This window comes from Palaemon carinicauda, chromosome 16 (assembly GCF_036898095.1).
Source record: "Palaemon carinicauda isolate YSFRI2023 chromosome 16, ASM3689809v2, whole genome shotgun sequence".
NCBI classification, from domain to species: domain Eukaryota; kingdom Metazoa; phylum Arthropoda; class Malacostraca; order Decapoda; family Palaemonidae; genus Palaemon; species Palaemon carinicauda.
Window position 1 is genome coordinate 5,173,225 of NC_090740.1, and position 17,500 is coordinate 5,190,724.

The 17,500-nt window shown below is 31.7% G+C and overlaps 2 protein-coding genes across 2 annotated transcripts; one reads left to right on the forward strand and one right to left on the reverse strand.

Annotated features, from left to right (window-relative positions):
* Window positions 1-2,068: 2,068 nt before the first annotated feature.
* On the forward strand, window positions 2,069-11,972 carry LOC137654901 (cystatin-B-like). Its single transcript, XM_068388817.1, has 4 exons — window positions 2,069-2,226; window positions 8,633-8,734; window positions 9,559-9,648; window positions 10,978-11,972. Exons 2-4 carry the CDS (start codon window positions 8,657-8,659, stop codon window positions 11,092-11,094), a joined length of 285 nt encoding a protein of 94 aa, XP_068244918.1. The 5' UTR covers window positions 2,069-2,226; window positions 8,633-8,656; the 3' UTR covers window positions 11,095-11,972.
* Window positions 11,973-13,733: 1,761 nt separating this feature from the next.
* Window positions 13,734-16,634, reverse strand: LOC137654902 (uncharacterized). The gene has a single exon (XM_068388818.1). The coding sequence runs from the start codon at window positions 16,492-16,494 to the stop codon at window positions 14,563-14,565; it is 1,932 nt and encodes a 643-aa protein (XP_068244919.1). The 5' UTR covers window positions 16,495-16,634; the 3' UTR covers window positions 13,734-14,562.
* Between the last annotated feature and the right edge of the window lie 866 nt (window positions 16,635-17,500).

Here is a 17,500-nt window from a genome sequence, read left to right on the forward strand (position 1 = left end):
TTTCCACGTTACTTCCAAATCTATTATGTAACTGTTCTATAGTAACCATCTCGTCTATAGCCATTTTTTACTAGTTTAAACCAACGATTTTTTATCAGTCCTGCTATCTGTCTTACCTTCTCAGTAAAAATCTTACCAAGCAAAGTATATATTATGATGTTATGCCTTAGAATTCTTACAGAAACTATCTCATTTACCTGTTCAGTGGGAAATCACTCATTAACTCTCTTTCTCAACAACAGTAGGCTAATTCATAAACGCAATTTAATGGAAACAGCTGTAAGAGACAAAATATTTTGATAAATTCCATCCCCATTCGGTGGCAACAATCTTTTCATCCACCTACTAGCAACAACGGATATGACGTCATTGACCATAATCTACGTGACTTTGTACCGGATGCTAACCTAGACATACATGCCTCCCGAAATGGCTCATTCTCATGTGTTAAAAAACATAATGTTCGATTAAAATGCAGAGAAACAACAAATAAGTCATGGATGAATCTATAGAGATTGTTAATGAATATACGAACTTAGGGCAAAGTGTTTTCCCAAGACATGAGACCGAAATTAAATAGGTAAACATGGGATGGAAAGCTTTTGGTAAATACATTGAGATTATGAAAGGTAGAATGCCACTTTCTCTAAAAAGATAAGTACTTATTTAAATGTTGTAACTGTTCTTGGAGATTTCATTTGTCCTTGTTTCCTTTCCTCACAGGGTTAGTTTCCTTGACAGAGCCCCTGGGATTATAGCATCCTGCTTTTCCAACTATAGGGTTGTAGCTTAGCAAGTAATAATAATAATAATAATAATAATAATAATAATAATAATAATCCTACCAGTATTAGCTAATGCATCAGAAACTTGGAGCCTTACTAAAGCCTTAGAACATAAGCTAGTTATAACTTTAAGAGCTAAGGAAAGAATAATGACCGGAATAACAATAAGAGACAGAAAAAGAGCAACATGAATACGAGAGCAAACTAAAGTAGATGACATTCTAACAAAATGTAGGAGATAGAAATAGACATGGGCAGGACATAAAATGAGAATGACAGATAATAGATGGATACCAAGGATAACAGAATGGGTCCACAGAGATTGCAAAAGAAGCGGGAGAAGGAAGAGAAGACGGTGATTGACAAGCTAAGAAAATTTTGGGATGTGGACTGGCATGGAAAAGACCATAAACAGACGTGAGTGGAAGGAAATGTCTGAGGCCTTTGTTCTGCTGTGGACTAGTTACGGCTGATGATGATGGTATAAATATATATATATATATATATATATATATATATATATATATATATATATATATATATATATATATATATATATATATATATATATATATATATATATATATATATATATATTCCACCTCTTCTTTCTTGTGTATTTATTGAAAATAAGATAATAAAATCAATCTTCTCTAAAAAAATTTTCAACCATTGACTGACATGAAATGTGAATAAGATATTAAGCAAACAAAATCGTTTTCAAAGACATAGACCTATAATTCTATCTTTAAAAATTCATTAAAAAATCTATAATACCTAAAACATAGAATAACCGACACGAAATGATTCATATTACGTGGGAAAATGAACATGTGATGTTGAATGTTACATTTTTTTTTTCATTGGTCACAAGTTATAATAGTTGTCAATAGGCGGAGCTTCGTTTCTTACTTGTCTGATTTCATGTACGGTCATTGACTTAGGCCTAACTTCTAAATTAAATTTTCACAGATACCTGTTATTCTTAAATTTCATAGATGCTTAAGTATAGATAAAATTATGTGAATTTTATTTCATCTATTTAAAGTCCAATTTTTATTTATCTATTAATAAACCTAAAATGCAAACGTGGCTCTTATGGAAGATGTTCGAAATTTCGTTGTCGTGTAAATCTACCAAGAATAAATGGTATGTTTGCAGCTCAAATGTAATTATATAAGACATATGAACGCATACACTTACAATAGCATTCTAATTATATGTAGCTGAAATACTCAAGAAGAGAGTAAAATTTAAATTAGAATTTTTTTTTTCGTCTGACAGCCCCACACTGTCACACCAATGGCTGGCAGTGTGTTGAGATAACAAGTTAAGAATAGTGGTAAGGGAAGAATAGGTTGCAGTATAATCTTCCTTACGTAGACAAGCAGATCTATTTGGTGCTTCGCCCATCTAAACAACTTTATTTGCTTGTGATATTGTAAGTATTATATCACATTAGACACACTTTTCGTAGGCGTTAAACATTAGTGAATATAAAATGTATCCGTAAACACTATCTAGCAATGTCCCCTAGTTGGTGTTTTGTTCTATGAGATTGAAATAACTTGTTGATATTGATTTAGTTTTTTGGACATTTTTTAATAAATTAAGAATTTGTAATATTTTAAATGTTTTTTGAGTGGTGTTATCAAAGGGAACAACATTAAAAGATAAAACCATAATGTTTACTATTTGGCAACATTTATCAAACATGACGTCACACAGCTGTCAGTATGTTTACAAGGGTTTTCACACTTTTATCGTTTTATGGACACCAATAAATTAACATTTATTGATCAAACGGATCAAGTCACTCTTTGAAGTCAATCCCTATTTATTGTTGAAGCTTATATCAGCAAATAACGAACGCAAAAACTATGATAATGTAAATCCTCTTCTTAGAATTTCGACTTAAATTGTGCCGATCACGTGAAAGTTTGTAATTTTTGTAAAAGTGACGTAATTTGTGTTTGCACGTGTTTTGCCGTGGAATTGTTGATAAAGAAATGTTATTTACATAGGCAGCAGACCCCCTAAATTTTGGAAAGGTAAATATATATATATATATATATATATATATATATATATATATATATATATATATATATATATATATTATAGATACACGATATATATGTGTATATATATAATGAATATATATATATATATATATATATATATATATATATATATATATATATATATATATATATATATATATATATGCATTATATATACACATTATACATATACATTATATATATTTATATATATATACACAATATATACACACACACACACACACACATATATATATATATATATATATATATATATATATATATATATATATATATATATATATATGCATTGTATATACACGTTATACATATACATTATATATTTATATATATATATATATATATATATATATATATATATATACACACAATATACATGTATATATATATATATATATATATATATATATATATATATATATATATATATATATATATATATATATATATATATATATTTATATATATACACACAATATACATGTATATATATATATATATATATATATATATATATATATATATATATATATATATATACCTAAAGTATATATATATATATATATATATATATATATATATATATATATATATATATATATATATATATATATATATATATATATATATATATATCAATAATAAAAGCTATTATCCTGATTCTAAAGAAATTTACTCTCGGTTCAATTTCAATTTCTAGAGGGATGTGAAGTTTAAGAAATACTGGAGTTGGTTCAAGTAAAATACCAGACAATATATATATATATATATATATATATATATATATATATATATATATATATATATATATATATATATCCTCAATTATTTCGACTGGCATTTTGTGGTACACATACCTTGCCTCTCAGAGGTGATGAACATCAAGTTATATATTTATAGATTTAATTTAACTGAGATTAAACTGGAATTGATGATTTTAGATGACAGCATAGGCCTACCCGTGACAACAAATTCAAAATCAATTAATATCATTATGTGGAAATGTTATAAAAATTATATCTTTAATGACGTATAGATGGCAGATGAGACCCAGGGTTGTAGCTTAGATAATAATAATAATAATAATAATAATAATAATAATAATAATAATAATAATAATAATAATATCAAATCTTTCAATTCGATCTTTCCACTGTCTTTTTTTCCTTTGATAGTTTTTTTTCTATGTAAAATCATGTCATTTCTATATATAAAAGCATTTATCGCTTGCAAAATGAACAGTGCATACTTTATGCATTAATCTCTTCCTCCCCCGGATATGACGTCACGTTTTATCTATGTAAACTTATATTCCGAAATAAATCAACCTGAAACTGATCGCTCGGTCTAGGGGAGTTGACATGATACTCTGTATCACTGCGCACTACCGGTATATTGCACCAGTATAATAGTTTTATATTTCTCTTTTATTTTGGTTTATTTTATTTTTGTTTATATTATTATTCACGTTTTTATTGTATGTACATTAGTTATCTTAATCTGTAAATCCTTGCTTGCTTCCTGTGTTGGACTGAGTGTAGGCCTATTCTCATTATTATTATTTTTTTTTTTGTGGATATACGTAAATTGGAACTGTTGAGTTCGTGTGCACTATTATCAGACAGTTTATATATTATTTTTATTATGTTTATTAATATTTCACTTGTAAGCATGGGAAATTATGTGAAACTGCGTGTAACTTTTCTTTAGTGTGAAGACGTGGTGAAATTATGAATGGGATTCTATCACAATTACTTCATTATTTGTTGAATTAATAACAGCCACACTGCTAATAGCAGTAGTAACGCAAGTAATATGTATACAAAGAATTTTAGTTTATATTTGGATACTCGTCCATCAATAGGTCACTGTTAGAATTACTTTTCAAATATAATATCCTAAGTCCCAACTCAAAACTTGGAAGCTGATAATATATAGTCAATTCTTTTTAGTGAGGCAGATTTGCACCGACTCGCAGGGGTGACCTTTTAGCTCGGAAAAGTTTCCCGCTCCCTGATTGGTTGGACAAGATAATTCTAACCAATCAGATAGCAGGAAACTTTTTGAGCTAAAAGGGCACCGCTGTTAGTCAGTGCTAATGCGCCTCATTAAAAAAAAAATTGAGTATAGTCATTATAGCAGACAGAAGTGCAAGAAAGTTTTTAGGGTTTAAATGAGTCTTAGAAAAGAGACAAAGAGGTGAATATTGGAAAGACAGCTGATGATAGCAGTAGAAAAGGACATGAAGAAGTAAGCATTCAAGTGGAAGATAGTACAGAACAATTAGTTTAAATAGAGAGAGAGAGAGAGAGAGAGAGAGAGAGAGAGAGAGAGAGAGAGAGAGAGAGAGAGTATGGCAAAATTGGAGAGAAGTAATTGGAGTTGTTTCATACAAGAAAATGACCTTTAAGCGGGGTTTACACGATCGAACTGTTCCTTGAACCCGGTTGTCGAACCTGCTTTTCAAACGGTTCGAAGAAGTGGAATCAGCCACAAACGCATAAGGTTTGTAGACAATGAAGCCCCGCCCACAAAAGTCAGGCGAAAACAGACTTTCTTCCAACCGTTCAACGAACGTGTTCGATAACCGAATACCCCTTTCACACGTTCGAACCTCACTTCAAACACAGGTCTGTCGAACCGCGTTCGACGAACCGTTCGACCGTGTAAACCCGTCTTAAGACTCAAAACGAAGATCTGTAAGACACCTATCAGGCCCGTAATATGTATTGCATGGGGTAGAAACTTGGGAACTTATGAGGAAAGAGGAGAGATAGTTGTAGAGAACCGAGATGAGGATGGTAACTTGGATGTATGGAATATCACTACAGGAAAGGAGGGAGAGTCAAGATATGATCATCTGTGGTATATATAATGTAAAAGATAAAGCTAGGGAAGCTCATATGAGATAATATGGGCTTATAATAAGAAAGGAGGAGCTAAGAACATGCCAGTAATGGCACAGAGGAGCGTGGGGAGCAAGCAGAGATATGGATGGACGTGGAGAGGACTCAGAGCCAGAGGAGGGATATGGTGCTTGGAGAAAAAAGATGTGGGGGATAGAAATAGATGGAGCAAGTTAACTCGAGCGGCCGGCTCTGTAGTACTGTGGGACTAATAAAGGGAAAAGAAGATAGAACGTACATTATCTTTGATATGATTTAATCAATCTTGTTAATTAAATCATCTCAGCATTTCAAATTGCTCTTAAATTGACATTTCGACTGTATAGTGATAAAGTTTTGAATGAATAGCCTCCGTTTCGTAGATTGCTCCGCGCTGAGAACTAGGTCTAAAGAGTCTGTATCTTAGGCCTACTATTTTTAACTGAATTAATATATTATATACAAATGATTGTATCTCTCGTCGTTAATGCTTTAAATAAGCTAGTCTATACCAATTGATTTACTGTTTCGTGGAACATTGGGATTTATTTAAAGTTGATTACGTAATCAGGAAAATGTTTAGACTAAAAGGCTACCGGAAGTTAGCCCTTATCGATTGGCAGTGTTAAAGTGAAAGATTAATGGATACAGTGATATCACGCCCTTCCTGGGGTGAAGGTTAATCCACTCAATACTTACACACACACACACACACACACACACACACACACACACACACACATATATATATATATATATATATATATATATATATATATATATATATATACACACACACACACACACACACACACACATATATATATATATATATATATATATATATATATATATATATATATATATATATATATATATATGTGTGTGTGTGTGTGTGTGTGTATATATATATATATATATATATATATATATATATATATATATATATATATATATATATATATATATACTGTATATATACTACACACACACACACACATATATATATATATATATATATATATATATATATATATATATATATATATATATATATATATATGTAGTATATAAACAGTATATATGCATATACATATATATGTATATAGTATATATACAGTGTATACACACACACACATATATATATATATATATATATATATATATATATATATATATATATATATATATATATATACATATATATATATATATATATATATATATATATATATATATATATATATATATATATATATATATATATATATATCAATCTTTACGTAATGTTACAATGATTCACCGATTATCAGGGCGTCAAAATGTTATCAAGGACTGGTGAGATATCGCTTTATTGAATATCAAATTCTATAGATAACTTCATCTGGGCGGAAGGTCTCATGATAAAAATGTTTACAATTTAATCAAAGCGAGTGATTACTAATCCTGATAGTATAGATTTAATGATGTAATTAATTTATTTTCAAATAACTCATTGGTAAGATTTCAATTGACATTGTTATATTTAAAATTATGTACGCGCTCTCTAGTCTTAAGTAGTGCCATAACCTTTGTACCATGGCCTTCCACTGTCCCGAGTTAGAGTTCTCTTGTTTAAGAGTACACTCAGGCACACTTCTGTTTCCTTATTTCCTTTCCTCATTGAGCTGTTTTCCCCGTTGCAGTCCTTACAGGGTATATAGCATCCTACTTTTACAGCTAGGGTTGTAGCTTAGCTAGTAATAATAGTAACAGTTTTAGCTAGTGCCATAGCTTGTACCATGGCCATCCACTGTCTTGGGTTAGAGTTCTCTTGTTTAAGAGTACACTCAGGCACACTAATGTGTTTGTTTCCTTATTTTCCTTTTCTCATTGGACTGTTATCCTTGTTGAAATCCTTTAAAGGGTTTCTAGCATCCTGCTTTTACAACTAGGGTTGTAGCTTAGCTAGAAATAATAATAATGATAACAGTTTTGGCTAGTGCCATAGCCTCTGTACCATGGTCTTCCACTGTCTTGAGGTAGAGTTCTCTTGTTTGAGTCTACTCAGGCACACTTCTGTTTCCTTATTTCCTTTCCTCATTGGGGTATTTTACCCGTTGGTGTCCTTAATGGGTTTATAGCATTCAGCTTTTACAACTATGGTTGTAGCTTAGTAAGTAATAGTAATAACAGTTTTAGCCAGTACCATAGCCTGTACCATGGCCATCCACTGTCTTGAGTTAGAGTTTTCTTGTTTGAGAGTACACTCAGGCACACTAATGTGTCTGTTTCCTAATTTTCCTTTCCTCACTGGGCTGTTTTCCTTGTTGGAGTCCTTATAGGGTTAATAACATCCTGCTTTTACAACTAGGGTTGTATTTTAGCTAGTAATAATAATAATAACAGTCTTGTGTAGTGCCATAGCCTCTGTATCATGGGCTTCCACTATTTTACGTTAAAATTCTCTGTATTGATGGTACATTCAGGCACACTATTCTATGTTTCCTTTCCTCACTGGGCTATTATCCTTGCTGGAGATCCCTTGAACTCATAGCATCTTGCTTTTCCAACTAGGGTTATATCTTAGCTAGTAAAAGTATTGTTATTAACAGCTAAGCTACAACTAAAGACATATTATAGACGCACATTGAGAAGAGTTTCTTTCCCTACAGCTCTGACTATCTTGGGTTAGAGTTATCTGTATTGATGGGCACACTATTCTATGTTTCCTTTCCTCACTGGGCTATTATCCTTGCTGGGAATCCCTTGACCTCATAGCATCTTGCTTTTCCAACTAGGGTTATATCTTAGCTAGTAAAATTATTGTTATTAATAGCTAAGCCACAACCATAGGCATATTATAGACGCACATTGAGAAGAGTTTCTTTCCCTACAGCTCTGACTTCGAAAACCAGCCAAGATGATGTGTGGAGGTACATCTGAGCCCAAGCCGGCCACCGAGGAGGTACAGGCCATTATGGATAATATCAAGGAAGCGGTGAGTTTTGAGTTTTAATATTAATATCCTTTTTTTTTTGGTTTAGCTAAGGAAAAGAGTTGAATTTATTTATTTATTTATGAATTCGATATGTAATTGTTTTAAAACTATTAGAAATACAAACAGGGTGAGGAAACTTAGTGTAAAATGCAAACGTCCATGATATTTTAAGGAAGATGGTTGTCTTATTTACTTATATATATATATATATATATATATATATATATATATATATATATATATATATATATATATATATATATGTATATATATATATATATATATATATATATATATATATATATATATGTATATATATACATATATATATATATATATATATATATATATATATATATATATATATATATATATATATATATATATATATATATATATATAAATAAATGTGTGTAAGTATACAATAAATGTGTCCATTTTTCCATAATAACTTCTTTTCTGTTCTTAAACTAAATTTGATAATCTAATTTTCTAGAAAATAAAAATAAATGCTGTAGAAAGTCAAGGTATTTATCGTAATTCATACTTTTTATGAGAGAGAGAGAGAGAGAGAGAGAGAGAGAGAGAGAGAGAGAGAGAGAGAGAGAGAGAGAGAGAGAGAGAGAGAGAGAGAGAGATGCATTTTTGACAGTGGTTATAGAAATATTTAGCTATCCTTGCCTTCCTCTAATTGACTTTGGTTTACCAACCCGTGTTTGTATTGGGTCATATCGAATAGAATTTAAATGATTTCTTATCTGCAATGGCAGAAATATTGTCATCGATCGATTGCAGCATTTATATTTTCTTATATTCGATTATAGGTTGAGGAGAAAGTCGGCTCCAGTCTATCCAAGTTCGAACTCATATCGTACAAGACGCAAGTTGTCGCTGGGACGAACTTCTTCGCCAAGGTGAGTCTGCTTATTATAGTGCTACCCACTGTTGAAATACTCTATCTAGACCGAGGATAGCAAAAATGTGGCAGCTTTCAAGAAAAACCTGAAGACTTATCTTTTTAGAAAGTGTTATAATAGTGACCTGAAAACTATTAAGCCTGAATACAAATGCTAGTGAAATAACTGATAAGATACAGAGCAAAATATTAACTGGAAAGAAATTATTTTTTCACACACCAAGGCCCGCCTGAACAGACTTTTAGTGTCTGATGGAGGGCGAGAAATAAACCCGTAAAAAACTATACGTAAACAGAAAGTTGATCATCCAGGCATAGCCTCCGTAGTACTTACGCAATTACCAATACTGCATGATGCATACACTCACTGCCTAGATGCCAAGAAATATGTCAACTATAGAGTGATAAAAGCTAGGGCGTGATTTTACTCAGTATCCAAGGGTAGTAAGACGGTTGACTAAGTTGACCTGTTGATTCTTCCTCCCATTAGTTTTATAGAATAAAGTCCTGGGTTAAGATGTGACTTTTCAATTTTAAAAGATGCCCATAAATGATTATTGACAGGCTGGGAATCAATTCCTTTTTGTGAGGCAGATTTGCACAGACTTGCAGGGGTGCCCTTTTAGCTCGGAAAATTTTCCTGATCGCTGATTGGTTGGACTAGATAATTCTAACAACAGAGAGCAGGAAACCTTTTCGAGTTGAAAGGGCACCGCTGTGAGTCAGTGCAAATGCGCCTCATTAAAAGAATAGAGTATAGTTCCTAATACCTCATTCCGCAAAATAAGTTTGTGGGCACTCTATCGCCTTATAGATAGGTGCAAAGCTTCTAAGCTTATTCTCATTATTGTAATTGAGTTTATTTTACCCGTACCCTAACTAAATTAATAATGAAATTCCCAATCATTACTTTTATCCCATTCTACCTTGAAATCAGATAGGATAACACCTTGTTATCATCAGTTTTGGCAACCTTCACTGTTTAAAAAACCGTAATTTTAATCGGAAATTCTCCATAAAATTATACCGTTCTTAACCGTATTTCAGTAAAATACAGGGGACTGTAATTTTACCATACTTTGTTCTTATATTTTACGGGTTGGTGACCGTAATATCACTCCTTTACGTCAATATATCCGATCTTTAAAAAAAAAAAAAAAAACTGAAATAAACGTTGCCAGACATTTACAGTTTTTTAATGGAAATTTTTAACAGTGTATTTTGGTCAGTTTGGATTTCTTGAATTCTTCTTTCATGTGCATTGCAATACTTATAAATGCATCTAGATCCTTGCTAGGATTTTGCAACTAAGGCTTTCATGTTTCAGATCGACCTCGGGGACAGCCACGTTCACGCAAGAGTCTACCGTAACTTGTCTGGAGAGGTTTCTCTACACAGTGTACAGCATCCCAAGGGTCTGGAAGATGAGATCGAGTATTTCTAAGCTGGAGAACATCTGCTGGAAGATTAATCTTCAACACAAACCTTCAGAATTTGATGTGAAGAACTTAATTAAATTATCTTAGGCTGGGGAAACGATTATTCTTTTTTTTTTTCTGGTCATTTCAATTATTTTTTCATGGGTTCACTTCGAGTATTTCTAAGCTGGAGAACATCTGAAAAATTGCTCTTCTACACAAACCTCCAGAATTTGATGTGAAGAAGTCAATTAGATTATCTTAGGCTGGGAAAACGATTATTCTTTTTTTCTGATCATTTTAATCATTTTTTTCATGGGTTCACTTCGAGTATTTTTAAGCTGGAGAAAATCTGCTGGAAGATTACTCTTCTACACAAACCTTCAGAATTTGATGTGAAGAAGTCAATTAAATTATCTTAGGCTGGGGAAACGATTATTCTTTTTTTTTTTTCTGGTAATTTTTATCATTTTTTCATGGGTTCACTTCGAGTATTTCTAAGCATGAGAATATCTGCTGGAAGATTTCTCTTCTACATAAACCTTCAGAATTTGATGTGAAGTCAATTAAATTATCTTAGGCTGGGAAAACGATTATTCTTTTTTTCTGATCATTTTATTTTTTTTTTTTTCATTGGGTCACTTCGAGTATTTCTAAGCTGGAGAACATCTGAAAAATTGCTCTTCTACACAAACCTTCAAAATTTGATGTGAAGAAGTCAATTTAATTATTTTAGGCTGCGAAAACGATTATTTTTCTCTGATTATTAATAATTTTTTCATGGGTTCACTTAAACATACTCTGTTATTTTGGCTTATAAGAATACTCCCCTTTAGGAAAACACAGTATTAACGGGTTTAAGAAATTTACTTATGTTTTCAAATAAAACAAATTGATAATATGATTCGTGTTTTATTTTCATTATTAGTTTTATACAGTATAGTTCTTTCATCACTGCACCCAGAAATCATATCCAGTTAATTCTTCATCTTAATGCATTTTGATTTAATCTATGAATTCAATTAATTGATTATCTTAGTCTATTTTGATTTAATCTATGAATTCAGTTAATTGTTCATCTTAATATATTTTGATTTAATCTATAAATTCAGTTAATTGTTTATCTTGATCTATTTTGATTTAATCTGTAAATTCAATTAATTTTTATCTTAGTCTATTTTGATTTAATCTATAAATTCAATTAATTCATTATCTTGATATATTTTGATTTAATCTGTAAATTCAGTTAATTCTTTATCTTAATCTATTTTGATTTAATATATAAAGTCATTTGATTTTTCATCATAATCTACTTTGTTTTAATCTATAAATTCAGTTAATTGTTTATTTTAATCTACTTTGATTTAATCTATGAATTCAGTTAATTCTTTATCTTAATCTACTTTGATTTAATCTATAAATTCAGTTAATTCTTTATCTAAATATATTTAGATTTAATCTATAAATTCAGTTAATTATTTTTCTTAATATATTTTGATTTGATCTATAATTCCAGTTAACTTTTTATTATAATCTACTTAGATTTAATCTATAAATTCAGTTAATTATTTATCTTAATCTACTTTGATGTAATCTATAAAATCAGTGAATTCTTTATCTTAACCTTTTTTATTTAGCCTATAAATTTGAAAAAAGATATTAAAGATCAGTGAAAAAAATTGCTTGGATAGTAGAAAATTTTTTAAGGTGCTGAGATCATATTTATAAATCCTGAGATTTTTAATCAGTTTCACTCGATAACTTGTTCTGACATTTTACAACCGACATAATTCAGTGAGAAATTCTATTAATTACCTCCTGGGACGTCAAAAAACGTCATAACATTCCTAGTGAAAATTACTGGCACGTTTTTTGACGTCATTTACAAATAAACACACACATATAAACCATATCGAAGTGTTAAGGTAGTGTGACATAGGGAATTTTATTCAATCTTACCACAAAACTGTTAATATGAGCTAGCATAAAAACAGCCCATTCAGTCTTACTTCTCAAACATTGCGTATTACTAGTTTTTATCATTCATCTAGGAACATTTTGACGTGAATACCTGGAGAATCAGGAAATATATGATTTGAGGAACTTTATTAAGGTAATGTAACATAAGAAATTTCATTTAATTTTGCCAGCAATATCGCTTAAAATGAGCTAGAAACGAACATTGAACGTTTAGGTTTTTGTAGTTTTTTTCATCATTCATTTAGAAACTGCTCCCTGAGGTAAATACTTTGAGAATCCAAGGAGGGACAAAACAGCTTCCCCATCTCCTGTCCCAGGGATGGCTGCATAGGGCACGTTAAGTTAAAAAGGATGATACTAAGTGAGTATTATAGTTGATTAACACTTTGCAGGCTTTTCTTTCGAATTACTTCTACTCAATTGCTCTGAGAAAAATTATTTTCCAAGTAAATTTTCATGTCTCGTCTTATTTTGATTTTTTATAGAAATTCACAGTCATTTTAAATTTAAGCTCTGTGTTATATATGTATACAGTGAAACCTCAGAAATCGGGCATTGTTTAACGCAAAAAAATTTACTTGCTAATATAAATTTGGAAGATTGAAAGAATTCCAGAGGTCAAATATGTTTAGCTTCAGTGATTTGAATAAAGCGAGTTTCCTAGTTAAAATGGAGAACGTATAGACCCAGGCTTCAACGGGGGTAATATCACTAGTGCACCTCGCACAGTGCTCCTTCGGTCCTTTATTGCATTTGCTTTATATAATTTTTCTATACCTCCATTCCTGCCTCCCTTCTTATTTATTTTTTCTCGCCTCTTCTATCTTTTCTTCCAGTTACATTTTAGGCACTAAATGACCTTCCAAGCTCCAATGCCGGGTTACATAGCTGAAATTTATAAACCCAATCCAATTCAATCCAAAGAATTCAGGGATTATGTATGAATCTTAAAAGTGCATGATACAAACCATAGGAAACCCGTTGCAGTGTAACCTTTTTCAACTACTATTAGTTGATTGAGCAAAACTATAGAATTGAGCAAGCTATTATATCATAAAGTAAAATCAGAAATATAAAGATAAAAAATAAATAAAGGTGCAAGGACATAACACCATTATCATCTCTACGTGTATGTGAAACATGTATATTAGTTTTAAAGATTTGAAAAAATATGTACAAACATATTGTCTGCGAATGCATTTCTGAAGGAAATATCTTTTAGTATAATATGGTAAAAATGTATGTAAAAAAGTTACTCATTTAGTTCAATTAATTTGGAAATTTTGTAATACATCCCATTTGATTAATGTATATCAATAAAAATATTTTTGGAAAATCCTTAGAAGCAACTCGTATACTTAAGAATTAGCTACAGCTATCTATTAAGTCCATCAGCAATTGAAATCTTACTAATTTTTTTCTTCTCTTAGATTTAATGACGACTTTGTACTTATAAGGCAAATAGAATTCTTCAATAGCTCACTCAGTAATCAAAGAACATTCGCATCATCCGACTAGTTAGGAAATGCACGATTCAACCTCTGTACTGCCTCAGAACTGCGCTGTTCTAGCACTGCACAGAAATGGACGAAGTACAGAAACACTGATGTAATCTTTATCATAGAGATAAGCACAATGAGCAGAAACTTAACTATGAGAAACACTACGAAGACAACGCATCCAAAATTGCACAGAAGTAAAGTGGCTGCCAATATATTGAGGACTTCAGTAAAAAGTTTTCCTATGAATGCAACCACAAGAAATGCTATCAAAATCACAAGGAAACCAGATGAGATTGCCAAAACAGAGATAAGGAAGATGATTGAGACAGAAGCGAAGAAAATTTTCTTAGTCTTCACACTGTAACAATCTATATTTTCAGAGGGGATTAACTTACAGCATCCTGAGCAGCAAATACAATCCTGCTCCTTAGCAGACACATCAGTGCTTTGGTTTTCTCCTTCACTACCTCTAGATGGAACCTTAGAGTCTTGTATGTCAATCCAACCATCGTTTTCCCACTCTTCTTCTGCTATTAGGATGTCCCAGTTTTCGATTGCCACAATAGCCTCTTCTCTACGGATTGCATCTTCCCATTTATTCCCAAAAACGCCTCTATTGATTTCTGGAACACATACTTCAACATGATTCAATATATTCCACAAACTCCTCTTTTCCTGAGATAATCTTTCTTTCTTTGCTTGGTACTTTTTTCTGCTCAAGCGCTGCCGATTCAGGATGTACCGTGATGCCCTTCTACCAAGTGATTTGCTACGTGTGCGAACATCTAATTTTGGAGGAACAAACTTGAATTTAATAGGAATTTCTTCTTTGAGATGATTCTCACACTCACATTGTTGCCAGAACAGCATAAATTGTTCACCAGATGGCAAAACCGTCTGAAAATTATCAAATTGGTTTTGCCATCCCTTAGAACAGTAAAGTCCCACTTGAACTAAAAGAGTTGGTCCTTTTGCTTGCCAAATTTCTTGAAAGGTTCCTTCTGTATATGGATTATTATATGAGATTTGTTCTTCAGAGAGTCTTTGTGTATTTTCTTCTTCACTGCATATGTTCAGTTCTTTTTTACAAGGGGGACTCTTGCAACACATATTTTCATTATTATTGATAAGCTCTTTGTGTTCGCACAGCGTATCTGACGCGTGATGTGCATCAATCTTTTTTTCGCCAGTATCATATGATTCAGAAATGATTTCATTTTCTGATGTAGAAGCATTTCTGTCTTGGTGGGAAGACCACTGATCTTCAGAACTATTGCTATAATTTTCACCTGAATCTTCATCATTTTCAGAGCTGCCTTCATCACTTTCAACAAATCTCCTTTTATGTCGGTGTCGAAATCGTCTTTGAGACTTATACTGAGTTACAGCAGTAACTGAGCGGTGTACATTTAATTCATCTAAGAAGTATTCTAAAGCCGTATCTGTGATTTCTTTATCCGTCTGTGAAAACTGGGAAGCAAGATTGTACAACTGTCGAATGACACCTTTCAGAGAGCCTAGTTTTAGTTTTAGATTCAGTAAATCAAGAGAGGTAAGCATTTCATGGGAGACTTCATTTCTCTGGTAGGTTAACCATCTGATCTTCTTTCTAATTTTCTCTAGGATATCTCTGTTTTCATCTTCCACAAGAACTTTGTCCATAACTTTCCGGGTCAGTTGGAGATCGAAGAAAACTTCACATGGATTCGAAGTGAGTTTCTCTTTGTCATAACCTTCTTCGAGTAATTCCTTGGTCATATGATACTTGCCATTCTCCAAGCAGTAATCGTGAATGCTTTTTGTTCCTTCGTCAGTATCATCCATGGAGGAGTACACGATGAGAAACACGTCCTGGGATGCAACAGCTGCCAGCTGTGTGATATTCCACCAGTATCGTGTTGCCAGTTCTTGCCCAGTTGTAAATTGTGGAGGTCTTTTGTACATGATAGATTGCTCTCATGCATGACATGTAATGTATATAATGTAGATAACAGTAATGAAATTACAGTTATAAGTAATGTAAGATTTCTCAGTCTTTTATGAGCGGTAATTTGAAAAATAGCGGTACGACTCAGCAACATTTCTCGAAGTGAACATCGAGCGAGTCTTCTAAAAACTACCCTTTTGCTTAACTTATTTCACTTTAACACTTATAGAGATTTTGCAAGTAAAGAGGAATCTTGTGTGACTGGCTCCAGTTCTACCATCTGTAAGACCACTTGATAAATTGAAAGGTCGTATCCAGATAGTTTATCTGTGGTTATCTAAAAATTGTGGTGTGAGAAAGTGTTGAGAGTATATTGCCTGCTGGAAAGCTGCTTCCTTGCTAGAATACCTTTTGTCACCAATCTGAAATGAAATCAAATCTGTTTTAATTCTTATTGTCGTTGTTGCTGTTATAATAATAATAATAATAATAATAATAATAATAATAATAATAATAATAATAATAATAATAATAATAATGTCTATCTATATAAGTTAAAGTAAAATTAAAGTAGCACTAGCACACATGTTGTGTGCCTGAGTTAACTCTCAAGCAAGAGAACTCTAACCTGAAACAGTGAAAAACCATAGTACAAAGGCTATGGCACTACCCAAGACTAGAGAACAATGGCTTAACTTTGGAGTGTCCTTTTCTTATAAGAGCTGCTTACCATAGCTAAAGTCTCTTCTACCCTTACCAAGAGGCAAGTAGCCATTGAACATTAACATTACAGTGGTTAACCCCTTGAGCAAAGAAGAATTGTGTTGTAATGTCAGTGTTGTCAGGTGTATGAGGACAGAGGAGAATGTGGAAAGAATAGACCACACTATTCGGTGTATGTGTAGGCAAAGGAAAAATGAGCCTTAACCAGATAGATGGATCCAATGTAGTTCTGGTTGGCCAGCCAAACGACCCAATAACTCTTTAGGCTAAAATGTAATTTGGAAGGTTTCCAGACTTGAC

Bases quoted from the DNA above. Each gene is read 5' to 3' on its own strand.
- LOC137654901 (XM_068388817.1), top strand. From the start codon at position 8,657: ATGATGTGTGGAGGTACATCTGAGCCCAAGCCGGCCACCGAGGAGGTA. The intron at 8,735-9,558 runs GTGAGTTTTGAG...ATTCGATTATAG, and splicing joins TGGATAATATCAAGGAAGCG to GTTGAGGAGAAAGTCGGCTC. The intron at 9,649-10,977 runs GTGAGTCTGCTT...TTCATGTTTCAG, and splicing joins GGACGAACTTCTTCGCCAAG to ATCGACCTCGGGGACAGCCA.
- LOC137654902 (XM_068388818.1), bottom strand. From the start codon at position 16,494: ATGTACAAAAGACCTCCACAATTTACAACTGGGCAAGAACTGGCAACA.